Source organism: Sinocyclocheilus grahami, unplaced genomic scaffold, assembly GCF_001515645.1.
Source record: "Sinocyclocheilus grahami isolate Dianchi unplaced genomic scaffold, SAMN03320097.WGS_v1.1 scaffold21.1, whole genome shotgun sequence".
Classification (NCBI taxonomy): Eukaryota; Metazoa; Chordata; class Actinopteri; order Cypriniformes; family Cyprinidae; genus Sinocyclocheilus; species Sinocyclocheilus grahami.
Genome location: NW_015505200.1, coordinates 3,345,412 through 3,359,944, shown reverse-complemented (window position 1 = coordinate 3,359,944; position 14,533 = coordinate 3,345,412). Strand labels below are relative to the sequence as shown.

At 37.8% G+C, this 14,533-nt stretch overlaps 1 protein-coding gene across 1 annotated transcript in view; it reads right to left on the bottom strand.

The window, feature by feature from the left end:
- The window catches only part of LOC107558325 (astrotactin-1-like), a 191,598-nt gene that overhangs the window by 53,028 nt on the left and 124,037 nt on the right, over window positions 1-14,533 (bottom strand). Inside the window, exon 11 of the mRNA XM_016241980.1 lies at window positions 2,435-2,585. Within this exon, the coding sequence (XP_016097466.1) occupies window positions 2,435-2,585 (151 nt within the window). The remainder of the gene's footprint in view (window positions 1-2,434; window positions 2,586-14,533) is intronic.

Genomic DNA, 14,533 nt, shown 5'->3' with positions numbered 1-14,533 from the left:
CAGAATTCAGTGGTGCAATGACCTCATCTGTCAGTCATTTCATGACTCCTCCCCCTCATCCTTTCTTGTCAATCTGCACTGACCTATGAATCCCTCCCCCAAATTATGTTTTGGTTTTAATGCATGCTTGCAAATACTATTAGAAAACAGGCTAATGTAATTCTTTTGATTTTGCAGTTACATCGCCGTGAGGGCATAAATTCCTCTTTACAATGTATTTACTTTAGCCTCTCATGAGTATAACAAGACACAAAAACGTCTCGGTTATGTATGTAATCCTCGTTCCCTTTCAGTCGGTCACTCTCGACGTCACATCGGTGACCGACGAATTGGGATCTCCATTCGTCGGTCACCGACGTGACGTCGAGAGTGACCGACTGAAAGGGAACTCATTAAATTACAGTGTAATGTTTAACATAATCTACAAATATGATTCGAGGGTCATTATAGTCTTGCATAAAAAAAACAACAATATAGAAATAAGATATTTACAAATACATTTGCATAAGTAAGATCTCTATATATTAGGACAAAATAAAATATTACATCAGATTGAAAATAACAGATAACTTTATTAACTTTGACATTATTATAGTATGCTCGTCAGCAGTGCACCACACTGTAACCCTTTTTGAACTGCCAACCCTCATTTTGCTCCAATGATTTTTCCACATTGAATACAAAAAAACCATGGTGACCAGTTTTGATCGGTTTATTAAAAATATATACATATATTCAGTCAGGATTTTAACTGTGCACCATTTGCACACTAAATAAAAACTAGAATAACAAGTCTTACATTAATTTAAAGAACTGTTAAGTTGGTAAAACACAACAGAACTAAACAAACTACACAAAACTAAACTAAACAACAACAAAGATGCATGACAGCCATTGTCACTCAGTATTCAGAAAATACAACTAATGCAAATATCTCTCAAATGAAACAACACGATGGACAGGAACAGGAACAGTTCCTCTTCAGGAACTCGAGCTGCGTCGACAAACGCTAGGGGAACGCCTTCCGCGATCCACGCTCTGAATCGTATGTGAAATCAGTCCAATAGCTGAACGGGACGTCACGGCGGATGACGTCATGACCAGGAAGCTATAAAAGCACGTGCGGCGGAGCCCGCGTCAGCTTTCTGTCATTCAGCGAAGCGCTCTGTGTGTGTCAGTCATATTTATTGTTGTCTGTCTATTTTTGGTAAAAGACTTATAAGCAGCTATGTCTAAAGCCCACGCTAAGACAAAGCATGCAAAGGGGTGCAAGCCACGTTATAGGTTGTGTGTTCAATAAGGCTCGTGTTGGACACGTACCTGCACAAACCCTGATTCGCATGTTCATAAACATGAGCAGGAGATCATGAATGAAGTGAGTGTCAGAAAGATGGATGAGACACAGTACTTTTCATAAACCCTGGCTGAAACAATCCTCCCATCAGCAGGGCCAGCCAAACACACTAATCATGGCACATGCCAGAGTGAGAAATCAAACACTTTAAGCGTACCTCAGCCAGATGGTGAGTGAAATCAGAGCCCCTGGCTCATTTCATGGCTGCTTAACAGCCACAAGTGAGGACAAGAGAGTGAGTGTGATGTAAAAGAAAAAGAAATGGAAGAAACAAACACGATTTTTCATGGTAAGTGAAATAAACTCCTTCAGGCAGACAAGGAAGGCCTAACTTATAAAAGTAAATGCTTTTTATAGAAGTTGAGTACAAAAGCGTGTTCTTTCTTCAAATTTGCATAAACATTGTAACGTTTATGACGATACCGGTTGTTAGATCGAGAAGAAATTGCTTTTTTATCTCTTTTTTGAGTCAATGACAGAATGCAAACAAGTAAACAGAGAAGTCTGCATCAAACGAGAGATAACAAGACCGCTGAAAAAGGTAAGCAAAGAGATGGATTCCAAAAGGTGACAAACAGAAAATAAAAAAACTGGAGCTGTCAGATGAATATTAATATATAACATTAATATTAATATCAATATCAATATTAATGTTTTGCTATAAATATTAATATATTTGCTATAGATATATTTGCTGTAAATATTCATATTAATCATGTAACAACTTGTATGCAAATTTCGCAATATGAGATTTCTACCATTGGAGCAATTGTAATATGAATATAAAACTAACAATATATGGACTTCTAAAGTCAGTTTGTAATGTCTATCAATGATTTACTCATCTGTAACAATTATATATATATATACATTAATACCTTTGAATTAATTAATCAAGTCTCTGCATTTGGGGGCTTTTCTCAACTTATATTAATATATGTGATTAATTAATTAATTTTAATTATTATAATTATTTATTTATTTATTAAAAATTTAATTATTTTAAATTTAAATTTTATTTTATTAATTTTATTTTATTTTTTTACAGCTCTAAAAATGAGACAGGCAACAACAACTCACCACACAGCCGGTGGAGTCCAGTTTGCGATCAGAGATGCAACGGAAATTTCGGCTGCAGCCTCCATTGTCTTTTGAACAGTCGCGCACCGGGCCAAAAGAGTCGAGCAGCACTTCCAGACTGTCGAAGGACGAAGAAATCATCAGCTCCTCCCTGATGAACAATGATGCATAGAAAACTCAGTTAATAATGGCAGGTCAATACTGCAAACAACCTCTAGCATATTTAGTCATTATTAGGACAATGCATGATTATAGTCTGCTTGTTTACTATATTAAATTAACTTTACATAAATATATCAAGAACTGGATATCAAAGAGGCAAGTAATGTGAAGTTGAAAATGACTACTGTGTTTTCCCTAAGCTACTATAAATCCAGCTAAAGGGAAAAGCTTTCCAAAACAGCAAAAGTAAACAACAGCCCTGATGGCTAAAACCTTGAACAGATGGCCTTCCTTGCTCTGACCTTGGTTTTAGCTGTGCTAGAAAATTGTATTGGGTGATATTTATTTTTTCCGTTCTAAAGCACTCGTAACATCCAAATATTTATCTTTACTATGAAATATGAATGGGCAGCGGTCATGATGAAGGAGCAAACCAGTGACCTTTTATTGTCTAATATATTTTAAGAGTGTGAAATCACCAGGCTGCAGGAGAAGGGGAGTGCTGTGATAAATGGATTCATAGTTCTGCTACTGTGATATCGGCTTCAAGACAGAAATACTGCCTTTACGTTCCAAGTTTTGTTATGAATTGGTCAATGATTCTTCTCTCAAAGCCAAGTGGATACATGGTCTGTCAGTGTTTTAAAAAATATGCAAATGACAATCAAATAAGTGCATGTATAAATATAAAAACAAAGAGAGACAGAGGGGAAAAAAAGCTATTAAATGCTACACTTTCAGATCATGATTAAGTTCTGAAAACTTAAACTGATCATAATAATATTAATAATAATGCAACTATTTGATCATACTTGTTTTGTTTACTTGTAAAGTAATAAACAATTATATTTTAGTGTTTCATGATCTTTTCCACTTCTCTCCACCATTAGGATTTAACTGTCTATTGTTGCTGCTGTTAGTTTGCTTAATCCTTCAGATTCACAAAACAATCTGTGCTGAAATGTGTCACTTATAATGTTAAGGCCAGAATTAAATGTCCGGGGACATTGTTAAAAATAAAGGATGGAATAAAAGTATCTATCCTGCTAAAAAGATCAAGGATTCCTCATATGGCTTATTTAAAAAGAAATTAATACATGAATACATTTATAAAGTTTTTCAGCATTGCACATTTCAGCATCACAGTTAACAATTACCACTGGAGATTCTCAGGAAATGCCCACCTTACTTAATAAAGAACACTGCACAACTCACCTCAGGTTCCCACTCCCACCAAGCTTAGCAAAATACTAGGAGTACAAGAGAAGGCAGACCTTTTAAAGCCGTGATATTATGGCCGTTGGGGGAAGATGTTATCGTAATAAGGCAGAATATATAATGACTTCCGTTCCACGGTAATGAGGGCACTTTGAACAAATTGAGACAAATCTACCTCTGCGAACAAAGCATCTCAATTGGCAGGGCTTAGAACAGAAAGTCTGTGGAAGCTCTAATTAGTAGCTTAACTCCAAATACAAAGCAAGCATTTTCAGACTAGACACTGCAAAAGTGCAGCCTGTTCTTTTCAACAGCGGTAAGAAGTAATTAAAATTAACCTTCACTTAAGACTCTAATAAAGAAGGCCATCCGAGTAATAGAAGATTCATTCTGTGACAAATGTGATATATAATAAGCTAAGACACTAATCAGTAATTATCTCTGATACTGTTCTAAAGCCTTCATTGTAACTGAAGATGTTGCACTCAGCTTTGCATAATAAAAAAAATAATAATTTTGTTAAATTTTGCTTTTGTACAACAGCTCAATAAACAAGAAGTTAATATTGAGTAACTTATATTTTAGACTTTATATGTCTTAGTATTGCTTTGTCTGTTTTTCATCCACCAACAAAAATAGTTCCAAAGTCACAGCAGAACTGCTTTGCTTGAATTATTGCTGAGTGAATAATCTAATGATTCATGTGTTCCTACAGTAAATGATTCAGTGTTATTAATGAATCATTTCATAGAATGAATCAATGACTCGCACTTGTTTCATTCCTGAATGAATCACTGTGTTTGAACGAATCGCCTGACTTAATGATTCACCTACTGGTGTAACTATGTAACCTGCAGAAAGAATCATTTGATGCACATTACTTCAACTGTACATTAGTCTGTCAGCTGTGTCATTGTACATTACATTTTAATTTTAATAAATATATTTTAATCTATGAGACACAATGAAACTGATTCTTAACTTCTGAACTTTAACTTTATTGTATTTTTGTTTTAGACATTTTCAATTTCAAACAATATTTGGCAGGCCCCCTGTGGTCTTGCTGCAGATCACCTATGGTTGTGGACCCCTGGTGAACAATCCTGCTGTAACATAAATGCAATGACGTTCCAAACATCTCCTTTATAGACACCAATACAGAGTCTACATTGTATTCTCTCTAAACTGATTGTTCTGTGCAGTTCCAAGATTGCTTTTCCCTGGATCAGATTATGCTGCTGGGAGTAGAAGCGGTGTACTGGTTCACTTGCACAATGGTACTGAAATGTGTTTGCTGTGCTTGAAATGAACAAATATTTACTGTGTGATGTACAAAGTCTACAGCTATGGTAATTTTCCAAACAAGCAGGCTCTGTCTAGTGCAGGGAATTGCAGTCCACAGACATTCAAAATATCATAAAAACATGTTAATATGCTAATATTTAATTCTCTAAGGAATAAATACAGCTTTAACAGTGTTCAAAGATGATCAGTGCAAGTAATGGTGCTTAAATATATAATTTCCCTCTACTTTCACAAGTAGGCTATACCAAGTTAATAAATTCTAAACTAAATTCCAACCAATGAGCCAGCCAAATGATTTAATAACTCATATTAACTTTGTTGGAGTTATAAATGTGTTTTTTGTTTTTTTTACTTCAGTAGGGTTAATGGTACCCCTATGTGCTTTACACACTATGACTTAATTAAATAGCCCTTAAATGGGATAGTTCACCCAGAAATTAAAATTCCTTCATCATTTACTTTCAAAATTTCATCTCATGTTACAATAGACATGTAGGGATACTTCTTATGTATCCTGCAGAAGAAAATGATGCCATTTTCATATTTGGGTGAATTATCCTTTTAAAGATCAGGCAGTACATTATCTCTTTGACGAATGTTTATTAACATACAGTGGGGAAAAAAAGTATTTAGTCAGCCACCAATTGTGCAAGTTCTCCCACTTAAAAAGATGAGAGAGGCCTGTAATTTTCATCATAGGTATACCTCAACTATGAGAGACAAAATGAGAAGAAAAAAAATCCAGAAAATCACATTGTAGGATTTTTAAAGAATTTATTTGCAAATTATGGTGGAAAATAAGTATTTGGTCAATAACAAAATTTCATCTCAATACTTTGTTATATACACTTTGTTGGCAATGACAGAGGTCAAACGTTTGCTGTAAGTCTTCACAAGGTTTTCACACACAGTTGCTGGTATTTTGGCCCATTCCTCCATCCAGATCTCCTCTAGAGCAGTAATGTTTTGGGCTGTCGCTGGGCAACACGGATTTTCAACCCCCTCCAAAGATTTTCTATGGGGTTGAGATCTGTTACTTCAAAATATTCCAGTTCTCTGAAAAACACTTGGAATTGAGGCAATATTCAGCCAGCCCAGGGCCAAGGGACCACATGACCTGCCAAATTTTGTACGATGGACCCTGTGAAGCTAGCCACTCTGCGGGAGATCAGTAGGACACACAGGAATAGAAACTAAGATAGAGGAAAGAAAATTTCACTTTCCACCACATATATGTTTTTATGTTTCATATGCTTGTTTTGTTTACTGTGTGGAGACATGCTGATATCGCGTTTGGTCTCGTTCTGTATCGCGTATCTTGTCAGTGTCTGCGCTTGCTTGGCCATTTGTTGTGGAAAAACCATTGACTCTACCGTGCGACTCCACCGGGCAGGGATACCGGCAAAGGATAAGTATCGCTTTTTATTTCTCCTCTTTCCTACTACTTGTTTCACTCTGTTTCAGTTTTTATAACCATTTCTTACTATGTGTAATTAAGTTGTTGTTTTTTTAGCATGTAAGTTTGGCAGTGTTATTTTTTAGGATTACTGATAAACTACTGTCGTTTGATTTGTAGTTGTTATTTATTTAAATTTTTGTTAAATTATGTCTGAATTTATTATGTCTGTATAGGTATTTTTATTAAGTTTTAGTTTTATTTAATTTGAGTTATTTTAATACTTCAACAAACTAAATGGAAATGAAAAATATATATATATATATATATATTGAATTTATAAATGTGTATGTATATATGAAGCATTTAATTACACTATTACAGTACTATTAAACACTAATTTCTGACAGATTACGTCCTGATTGTGCCACTGAAACACACTTTTTGTGAAGCTTCTCGAAAACAATATGCATTGTGAAAAGAGCTATACAAATAAATCTGAATCGAATTGCATTATTAAAGCGCAAGATGTAAGACTTTCAGCAATATACACCGGTCAGGCTCAGACACTTACTTACGTGTTCGTGCTGTTGTTTTCCCACCAAAATGTCGTAGTTTCTGGAAACAAAATGAACATGGATATCCCCTCACACCAAAGGACAGAAATTCTGATGCTGCGTGTTTATAAGAAACAAATCCATAATTTTTAACTTCAAACCATTGCTTCTGGCTAAAATATGACTCCATAATGCATAATAACACTTCCTCCAGTGAAAAAGTCATCTCTCTCTCTCTCTCTCTCTCTATATATATATATATATATATACATACAAATGTGTGTGTGGTTGTACATAGACATATATGTAGCTGTTTTTTTGGTGTTTGGCTTAGTGTTATGTTAGAATAATTATTATACTCTTATACCTTTTGTTCTTTAATATTTTGAATTGTTTTTAGCTTTATTTTTTGTTTTTCATTTAAATGTTAAGTTTTGAAATTTAGTTGTATGCATTTGTCATTTTTATTTAATTTCTTTATTTTTACAATGTGTATAAGTAGTATTTTAGCTTTTAGTTTTGGATCTGTTTTTAGTTGTTTTAATACTACAATTGATTGCTTCTGTTGTCCTCATTTGTAAGTCGCTTTGGATAAAATCGTTTGCTAAATGACTAAATAAATAAAAGAAAGAAAGAAAGAAATACTGTATATATTGGTATTTATGCATATAGCTAAATAACACCTCCATGAACATGTCTTTAAAAACTAATTTGAGGAAAGACAAAAACAGCCAAAATAAACAACAATGGAAACAAACAAGTTATGTGTGTACAGTAGGGGTGTGCGATATTGACAAAAAATTATATCTCAATATTTTATGGGATTTTATCGATAACGATAATTAGACGATATTTTGCTGAGTGTGTTATTGTGCTGGTACCTTAAGTCCTGTCGAAGACAGCTGACTCCTAATGTTTTTAATATTCTTCATATTCTGTGTGGTGGTCAGTTCATACTGATAGAAATGAATCTTTTCCAATAAGTTTAAACTGATTTTTGCTTTTTATGGGCATTTTTACCTTTATAAAGCCATTTTTTCTAAAAGTGTCCATTATCTTTTGAGTCAAATTCTTACATTTAATCAGGGAATTAGAATAATAAGACATTTGGGCTGTTACCAAGCAAATTAAATCAACACAGAAGCTGCATCTGAAGTGGCATTTAGATGTATTTACACACATGTATTTTGTTTAATGCAAGACATGAATGCATTTAACCTGCAATTACAAATGCATAAATAATGTTTTGATATATTAAACATAAAATGTTGAATACTGATATTTGAAATGATTTAAAACATGAAAAAAAGAAAAAAAAAGAAAAAGAAAGAAAAAGCCGAAATTTGAAATTAAAACCGCTAGCAGGTGGCAGCAAATCACTGTTAATAAGTGAGTCATTGCGATTGAAACGAATCGTTTAAACAGTTGATTCATTTAAGAATGAAACACCGTCATGTTGCTCAGAGACACAAATCAGTGCTGTGGCTGTATTCGGAATGATTTTTGTTGGCGAAATAGAGCAAAAACAAGCAATATGGTGTCTAAAACATAAGTCTCTTAATGAACTTATTATGTTTATTGAATTCAATGTCACATTTGTAATCATGGTAATTTTTGGAGAAAAACGGCACTCTTCATGTGAAATTGAATAACTATATGAAGTGGTATAAATATATAAATTTTCTGCCATCATGTCTTGAATTTGTGATTATTCTAAATGCATTTTAATAGACTGAATCATGCAGTGAATGAAAACACACTAAATGCGCACACGCACTAGTCTAGACTTAATGTAATGTATGCGTGCACTCTGTAGGGATGTTTTGAATGGTTTTTGCAAAATACTCGATAATGTCAAATCGCACATCGTTAAAACAACAATTACGATATTATCATAGACGATATATATCGCACACCCCTAGTGTACAGTACTGTATGTAAGTGTGTGTGTGTGTGTGTGTTCAATTAGAGACAGAAATTACTGACTAGATTAAACTTTAACAGTAAGGTCTCTTCTAATTAACATCAGACAGTGAATTATATATATATATATGTATATATATATATATATATATATATATATATATATATACTGTATATATATTTTTTTTATATATATATATTTTTTTTTTATAGATATTTTTTTTTTCTGAGGATAACAGCAGCATGCTTTATATGTTATTTCCAACTTTATTATTTATTATGAACAAAACCATATCTATAATTTAATTTCCAAAATTAACTTTTAAATTTTACTGCCTTTAAGGCCCTGAGCACTGAAATATTTAAAAGTTCCTTTAAGCACCAGCTACCATGATAATTTAGTGTGAGACTAATCACAAGATGAATAAATTTTAGGTTAAAAACAAATTAATCATATCAGCATGTTCCCTTTGGCAATGCATTCAATGCCCCTGCGAGGTCTGGATAATGTCAAGCCACATCAATGTTGAGGCTTTACAAAAAATAAATAAATAAATAAATACAAAAATACAAGTTACCTCATTTGATCAGAAACTTTAACAAGTTGCAGTTCAATAAAGAGGCTCAGTGGAATCCTTTGCTAGTAAATCATCCTCATATTTGACAACTCACAAGAAGTGCCATTCAAGCAATAATGTCAAGTATAGTGTCTAAATTAAACCAATAGATGCTACGCAATTATATTCAATAGTGAAAAGAAGAATCTCAATAGGATTTCTGAAAAAAGATACAACTAAAAGGTAAGGATGACATAACTGACACAAGTGTTTTAGAGCCTTATTTAACTCACAAAGCCTTTACATATATCACATAATGGCTTTAGTTAAAGACATTGAAGCACAGAAGCTATTTAAAAGTCTGGAACCACAGGCACTGAACAGGCATGTTGCTGTAATTTACTGTAATTATCCAGTCAACTTAAAGACACCCAAGATATCCAAGATCAGTAATCTTTAATTTGTCAAGCTCAGTTGCCTTTGAGGTTTTCCACAGTGTTTAGTTTAAGTTTTTTTTTTTTTTGTAAAGTTTAGTTAAACTTGATACATGCACTTGATAGAAAACACTTCACTTCTATCAAGTGCATGTAATGTCTGTCAGAAACGTCTAGGTCACTTGTGTAACCCTCGTTCCCTGAGGGAGGGAACGGAGACGTTACGTCAGTGACTGACGAATTGGGATCTCGCCCGAGAGCCCAATCACCTTCGAGTGTAAACTAAACAAGCCAATGACAGTTGGCGTGCGTGTTTCGCCACGCGCACCCCGCCCCGCAGCGCGGGTATAAAAGGAGAGCGCGTGCAAACGCACATCAGTTTTTCGCTGAGGACCAATTCGTCAGTCACTGACGTAACGTAGAACGTGACTGACTGAATGGGAACCCACATTTACGTATATATCATTATCTTTGACAATTCCTTGTGAAATATGGCATTAATGAATAATAAAAAAGGAAAATTCATACGGTTCAAAATTCACCTTGCTTACTGTTACTCTCTCAAATAAGCTTTAAAGCACATCCCATAGAAATCAGATTTACATGAACAGTGCATGTTACATGAAAAGTGGTGAAAATATAATCAATATTGTGACAATGCAGTTTTTCTTTAAAAGGGTCCTATTATGCTCTTTTACAATGTCTTGAATTTGTTTTGGGGGTGTACTAGAACATGCTCTCACGCTTGGTGGTTTATTTTTTACATAATTTACATTATTACAATACTTTTCTCCCCATCTTGGCACTGTAACGTTTATTATTATTTATTAGCTCTAAAAAGGGGACTACAGCACAAACGGCTCGATTAGTTCCAAGTTTGATGAAGGCCTGCCTTCTGCCCCGCCCCTTGCCAAAGCAGCAAGTTTAGTTAAGGATGGCGTCAATATTGCCATTTCAATTTGAGCCAGATTCAGACCCAGAGAATATTGAACAAGAGGATCATGCAGAACCTTTGCACGCACGGATATTGCAAGACATTTTAGAGTGGTAACGTTATTTTTATTTTTTTGGCAAAATCACGTCTTAGATGTCAACAACCGCTTAAAAATAACTGCATTTACTATGTACAGATAAGTGCATATGTATTATTTTTATTGTTATTTAATTCTAACATTATAACATGAATTCCAAAGTGATACAGTTGAACTTATTTATACCATAGTCCAGTGTTTCCCAGGCGGCATATATATGCAAACTCATTTTAAAAAACACTGCTTTATCAGACATTACATGCAAGATTAAATGAAAATGACATCCAATTTTCTGAAGACAGTCGGTTTCCTTCAGAAATACAGTGATATAAAAACACCCGCAATCAATGTATGGGAAACACTGTAGTCTCATAATTGAAGTGAAAATTCGGCAGATTACATCATTGTCCAGTATTGTACTGTCACCAGTTGATTATAAAAAAGTTTTCATAATTGTAATATACATATTTACATACATAATTATTCAGGTGCATGTGTAATAACTTGCGAAAACTTGAGGCTACAGCAGCACTTCTTCGTCATCTGATGCACTCAACCGAATGTTCTAACCACAACCTTGCCCCTCCCCAGCCACCAACCATTCGAATTTCCATAGGCGGGAATTATTTTAATAATATGATGTTTTATTAACAAGGTTCGGGAGGAGCACGATCAGATAATCAATCAGTCTGGCCCAGGTGGAGCTCATCAGCTAATCACCTTAACAAGCACATACGTGTGTGTGTATATATATATATATATACATACAGCCAACTTACCTCAGTTCCACAAAAGTTTTCCAGCATTCTGTTTTGCTCCTTTAGCCATTATATCACAGACTCAACTTTTTCCGTACTACGACGAGACCTGTACGGGGGCTCTTTCGTATCCTCCGTTGCAATCTGCCAGCCCTAGGCTCACTCCTTTTCCGCCAGTCACGGCCGCCGAGCACCAGGCTTCATCGCAGCCACCGCTCTGCTCGACCAGCCACACGCTCTCCACAACGCCAAGGCTTAACCTCGCCTCCACCGGCGAGACTTCCAACTTCCCCGACATCCTCGTATCATTCGGCCATGCCAATATATCCTCAGATCGGAAAGTGGATAGTATTTAAGGCGGAAGCAAACGCTGATTTTTTTCCCGACGAACCATTCTCACGGAGGGTAAACAAAGCTGATCTGTACGATCTATTCTTCACCCTGCAAATTAGCCAAGGCGGCCAATAGATCGAGCAAGCCTCGAACTCGCCTCACTCGACACTACCATTGTCCCGCACAAGACACGGCTCTCCTTGAGCGTTGGGTCGCAGCGGCAGGCCTTAAACGAGCCTGGGCCGCACCCCAGTTGTCACCGCAGCAAAACCTCATTCGCTTCCCACTTCGGCTCAACTTTTCACCGAGGCTCTTCTGGCCGCAGTGCCACATGTAGCCGGGCCTCCAGCTCACGTAGCAGTCGCTAGCGCGAGACTGCCTCCGCTAGCACCACAGGCCTTGTTGCAATAAAATTTTTAGGTAAAGTCGCTAAAGGTAGGTAGTTTGTTGTTAAACGACGTGATGACATAATGGATGTTGATGTCATTTTTGTAACCAAGACGTAAAACTGCGTAGAACACACAATGAAATTACTCAAATTTTCTGTATTAGTTTTCACTAGCTTTTTACCTGTATTTTAAATTACACATTGTACTCAGTGCCCGGCTTAATTTGATACGGCCGCTGCAGTGCCCTGCTCATTTGATACCACCGCCGCAGTGCCCTGCTCATTTGATACCACTGCCGCAGTGCCCTGCTCATTTGATACCACTGCCGCAGTGCCCTGCTCATTTGATACTGCCGTCTCAGTCCCTTCTCATTTGATACTGCCGCTGCAGTGCCCTGCTTAATTTGATACTGCCGCCGCAGTGCCCTGCTTAATTTGATACCACCGCCGCAATGCCACACTTAATTTGATACCACTGCTGCAGCGCCCGGCTTAATTTGATACGGCCGCCGCAGTGCCCTGCTCATTTGATACTGCCGTCTCAGTCCCTTCTCATTTGATACTGCCGCTGCAGTGCCCTGCTTAATTTGATACTGCCGCCGCAGTGCCCTGCTTAATTTGATACCACCGCCGCAATGCCACACTTAATTTGATACCACTGCTGCAGCGCCCGGCTTAATTTGATACGGCCACCGCAGTGCCCTGCTCATTTGATACTGCCGCCGCAGTGCCCCGCTCATTTGATACTGCTGCCGCAGTGCCTCCATTCGTCGTTTCGAGACTAATGGCTTATTCAGCATTGGACCGGGCTCTCCCTTCTGGTGCAGCAGAGCCGCCGCCTGGAGAGGTAGTCCACGCCTTCCGACCAGCAGGCTCCCTTCGGCCGCAGCAGGAGCCCTCCATCTGTTGTTTCGAGTTTCAAGGCTTATTCAGCATCGGACAGGGCTCACCCTTCCGGTGCAGCAGAGCCGCGACTCCCTTCGGTCGCAGTGAGAGCCCTCCATCCATCATTTCAAGCCCCATTTGCTTTTCCCACATCGGACAGGGCTCTCCCTTCCGGTGCAGCAGAGCCGCGACTCCCTTCGGTCGCAGTGAGAGCCCTCCATCCATCATTTCAAGCCCCATTTGCTTTTCCCACATCGGACAGGGCTCTCCCTTCCGGTGCAGCAGAGCCGCGACTCCCTTCGGTCGCAGTGAGAGCCCTCCATCCATCATTTCAAGCCCCATTTGCTTTTCCCACATCGGACAGGGCTCTCCCTTCCGGTGCAGCAGAGCCGCGACTCCCTTCGGTCGCAGTGAGAGCCCTCCATCCATCATTTCAAGCCCCATTTGCTTTTCCCACATCGGACAGGGCTCTCCCTTCCGGTGCAGCAGAGCCGCAGCTCCCTTCGGTCATAGTGAGAGCCCTCCATCTGACGCTTTAAACCACGCCACGTATTCAGCTGCAAGAGGGACTCTCCTTTCCGGCGCAGCAGAGCCGCAGCTCCCTTCGGATGCAGCGAGAGTCCCTCACCTGGCCTTCCATCATGCTCCTCATTCGGCAACAGGTAGGGCTTGCCATCTGACGCAGAGAGTCGCAGCTCACGTTCAAGCACCGTACGACCCCTCCCAGTCGCCCTGCCGCCTCCTCGCACACCCTACTTTTCTTCACGGCACGCATATTTTTGGGGGCTACTTACAGTTTTCTCTCCGGCTGCTGTCTCATGCCATTAGCTTCTTTTGGGGAGCCCTCCCTCTGGACAGCACGCCAAATATGCTACTAATTGCTTAATCACATTATATATTAGTGCGAACTCGTGAAATTATGTTTTATTAACAAGGTTTGGGAGGAGCACGATCAGATAATCAATCAGTCTGGCCCAGGTGGAGCTCGTCAGCTAATCACCTTAACAAGCACATACATGTGTATATATGTATATATATATACAGCCAACTTACCTCAGTTCCACTAAAGTTTTTCCAGCATCCCGTCTCCACCCCAACACCTCACTACTAATCTAATTTCATCCCATTCTTGGGATGGGGGAGGGGGGGGGG